At 48.9% G+C, this 3496-nt stretch overlaps 1 protein-coding gene across 1 annotated transcript in view; it reads left to right on the plus strand.

Moving 5' to 3' along the window:
- The first annotated feature begins 855 nt into the window (after nt 1-855).
- zgc:92140 (DUF4612 domain-containing protein) overlaps nt 856-3496 on the plus strand; it is a 12519-nt gene continuing 9878 nt past the window's right edge. The window contains exon 1 of the mRNA XM_031574584.2: nt 856-1012. Coding sequence (XP_031430444.1) covers nt 922-1012 — 91 coding nt within the window. The 5' untranslated portion in view covers nt 856-921. The remainder of the gene's footprint in view (nt 1013-3496) is intronic.

Genomic DNA, 3496 nt, shown 5'->3' on the forward strand with positions numbered 1-3496 from the left:
ACTGATGTCGTCTCTTTCTCTCCTCTCTTTCCCTCCATCCTCACGTCACAGCTGTACCCTGGATTTTGTCTTTGTATGGATACTGGCTGACTCTCTCGCTCTCGCTCTCTCTCTCTCTGTGTCTCTGTCTCTGTCTGTCTGTCTGTCTGTCTGTCTGTCTCTCTGCTGTAGTCCTGTGATGTTGACAGTGACACTGATGGTGACAGTCAGTCGGGCTTTACCCAGGTGTGACTGCACTGCCAGGGGTGTCTGCTGTTCATAGGTGTGTGTGTGTGTGTGTGTGTGTGTGTGTGTGTGTGTGTGTGTGTGTGTGTGTGTGTGTGTCTGTCTGTCTGTCGGCCTCAGTGACTGCATCAGTGCGTGTCACTGCGTCGGCCAGTTCTGACTGTCCCTCTAAGAATAGCCTCATTGTTTACCCACAACCCCAAGCCCTTCATGTGTTTTGCATGTTTGACAGTGTCATGGTTTGGTATGGATCAGTCAGCTGATGCTATTGTGGATTTAGTTTCATGTATGACACCAACTAAGACTGGTTTTACAGAGGTGGTTCAGAAGACCTCACACACACACACACACACACACACACACACACACAGATGGCCTTCTTCTCACCCCCTTCCTTCCTTTCTTTCCTTTTCATCCTGTTTCTCCATCACTCTCCCTTTCCTCTGCGTCTTTACTGACCTACTCTCTCTCTCTCTCTCTCTCTCTCTCTCTCTCTCTCTCTCTTTTGGGTTCCTTTCCCTCCCCTTTCTCATGTTTTGCTTTAATCTGAGGAAGTAACCCTTGTAATCATTGCGATGGATGTTGTCTGTGCTTTAATGATGGGTTTTGATGTGGTTTGATGGAGGAGTGTTAACCGCCGTCTCCACCCTGCAGGTGTGAGTGCGATGCTCTGGAGAGGGGGGAGAGAGTGAGGCTATGGGCTGCACCTCGGCTAAGCAGGTGTCGGCTGTGCCCAACGATGAGGAGGGACGGGGCAAGGCCTACAGCAACGGAGACCTCTTAACCGGTCAGTGCAAACACACACACACACACACACACACACATAGATGTAGACACACACACACACACACACACACACACATAGATGTAGACACACACAGACACACATACACACATGTATATACAGATGCAGACACTGCCAGACGCAGACACAAACATTCAGACACACACACACACACAAGCATGCAGGCTCAGGCACAGTCATTACTCATACACATCCACAGGCAGACCTTTCACTTTCACTCCCAGTCTGTACAGATGCGTCTCTGTTCTCTTCTTTAACTTCTCAGCTTTATCTTTAATCTTAACTTTTACTTTCAGTTACACACACACACACACACACACACACACCTCACACACACACACACACACACACACACACACACCTCACACACATACACACACACACACACCTCACACACACACACACACACACACCTCACAAATACCTAAAGGAATTCTTCCAGCTGATGTACCTAACTGATAAAGAGCTCCATGAGCTCATCTCATTTCCAGAGATGTCTGTCTGTCTGTCTGACTAACTGACTGACTGAAGTCTTTTAGGGTAGTGATCATATCTGCATACCAGTGATTGATGATTCGAATCCTGTGTTTTCCTGAACGCCTTCATGTGTCTGCTTCTGACTGGTTCCTCCACTGACCCAGTAAAGAGCCGATTCAGACTCTCGTACAGACACAAGGCAGATCTGATGCGGTTAGATTTGAGTCAGTCGCAGTCTACGAATCTATTTGGCGAGCTTTCTACCCAGATAGTGTGAATGAACAACAGGGAAGGGTATCGTCGATCTGTATTCACATTACTGTTGTGTAACCTGTGTTCTTATTATGTTTGTTACTAGGACGTTAAACTGACTATATTAGTCTTTTGTTCTAAGCACTAGCCTTGGGAACACGCTATCCAAATAGTCATGCTAATAAAGCAACTTTGAAATGAAGTGAATAGTGGCTGATAGTGGCTGTTGGTTGCTAAGCCGGCTGCTATCTAGTTCCAGACAGAGAGAGAGAGACAGAGAGAGAGAGAGAGACAGACAGAGAGAGAGACACAGAGAGAAAGAAAGAAAGAAAGACAGAGAGACAGACAGAGAGAGAGAGAGACGGACAGACAGAGGTTATAAGTAGGTTGTAACAGGTAGAGTCAGGCTGCAGACTGTGGGTTTTGAGGTGAGCTCTGTAGGTTGTAACAGGTAGACGAGAGTAATCCCAGCGTGTCAGTGTTGGCAGTCTAGACAGGGCTTGGAAAGAGTGAGTCAGAGAGAGAGAGTGAGAGTGGTGCAGAGAAAAAGTATCTCGTTAACAGCTTCAATTAATGCTTGGTGTGTGAGTGTGACAGGGAGTGGATGGGGGATTATGAGCAAGATTAAGAATTAGGAGCAGCATGGCAGAGTAACCACATGGGGGATAACAAACCCCAGGAGGCCTTCATCCTCTCTCTCTCTCTCTCTCTCTCTCTCTATCTCTCTCTATCTCTCTCTCTCCCATCGCCAACACACACACTCTCTCACTGCCTGACTATATTGCTCTGGCTCTCTCTCTCACTGTCTCACTATTTCTTTCTTTCTTTCTTTCTCTCTCTCTCTCGCTCCCCTCCTCTTCCCCTCCTTTCTCCTTCCATCTTTACCCCTTTCTTTGTCTTTCTTTGTTTCTATCTTCTTCTCTTTCTATCTTTCCATCCCTCTATCTTTGCCCCCACGCCTGTGTTGAGTGTACTGAAGTGTCCGTCGTCGTCCCCCCCCTCTGGGCTCTCTCCATCTCCCCGCCGTTAGTGAGTCTTTTCCTGGACGCCTAACAAGAGCGCTGCCTAACAACCACTGCACGCATTTTCCTTGAGAGCATAGCATGACCTGGTCGCACAACATCCATCTTCCCTCTCTCTGTCTCTCTCTCTCTCTTTCCATTCCTTCTAGCATTGAGGAAGTCCACTGCTCTAAACCTTACTTCCTTTCTATTGGTCCACCTCTCCTCCTGCCACTCCCCCATGTTTCATTTGCACATCCTTTCTTCATGTACTCCCTCTCTTCCGCTCTTCCGCCCCCTCCCTTCTTTTCCCCTCTGTTTTTTTCCCTCCGCCGCTTCCTCTCTCTCTCTCTCTCTCTTTCTCTCACTCTCAGTACGCAACCATGAGGTCATGGACTTTTGTCCTTCACTGCTTCCCCTCCTCCTCCCTTCCTTCATCCCTCCCTTTCTCCACCCCTCCTCTCTCCCTCTCTCTCATTCTCAGTCCCTCCCTCCCTCCAGCTCTCCTCGCATCTCTCTCCTTCCTCCCTCTCCCTCTCTCTCAGACTCGTTCCCTCTCTCACTGTCAGTCCCTCTCCTCTCCTCTCCTCTCCTCTTCCTCTTCGTCTTCCTCTTCCTCCGGGTCCTGGTGACGTGTGTCAGTGTCAGGGCTGAGGCTGAGGCCCGGCCACTGGAGGAGCCCCAGCCGTAAAATCTGTCCTGTCCGCAGAAAGACGGATGGACGGATGAACAGATA

This window comes from Clupea harengus, chromosome 10 (genome assembly GCF_900700415.2).
Source record: "Clupea harengus chromosome 10, Ch_v2.0.2, whole genome shotgun sequence".
Classification (NCBI taxonomy): domain Eukaryota; kingdom Metazoa; phylum Chordata; class Actinopteri; order Clupeiformes; family Clupeidae; genus Clupea; species Clupea harengus.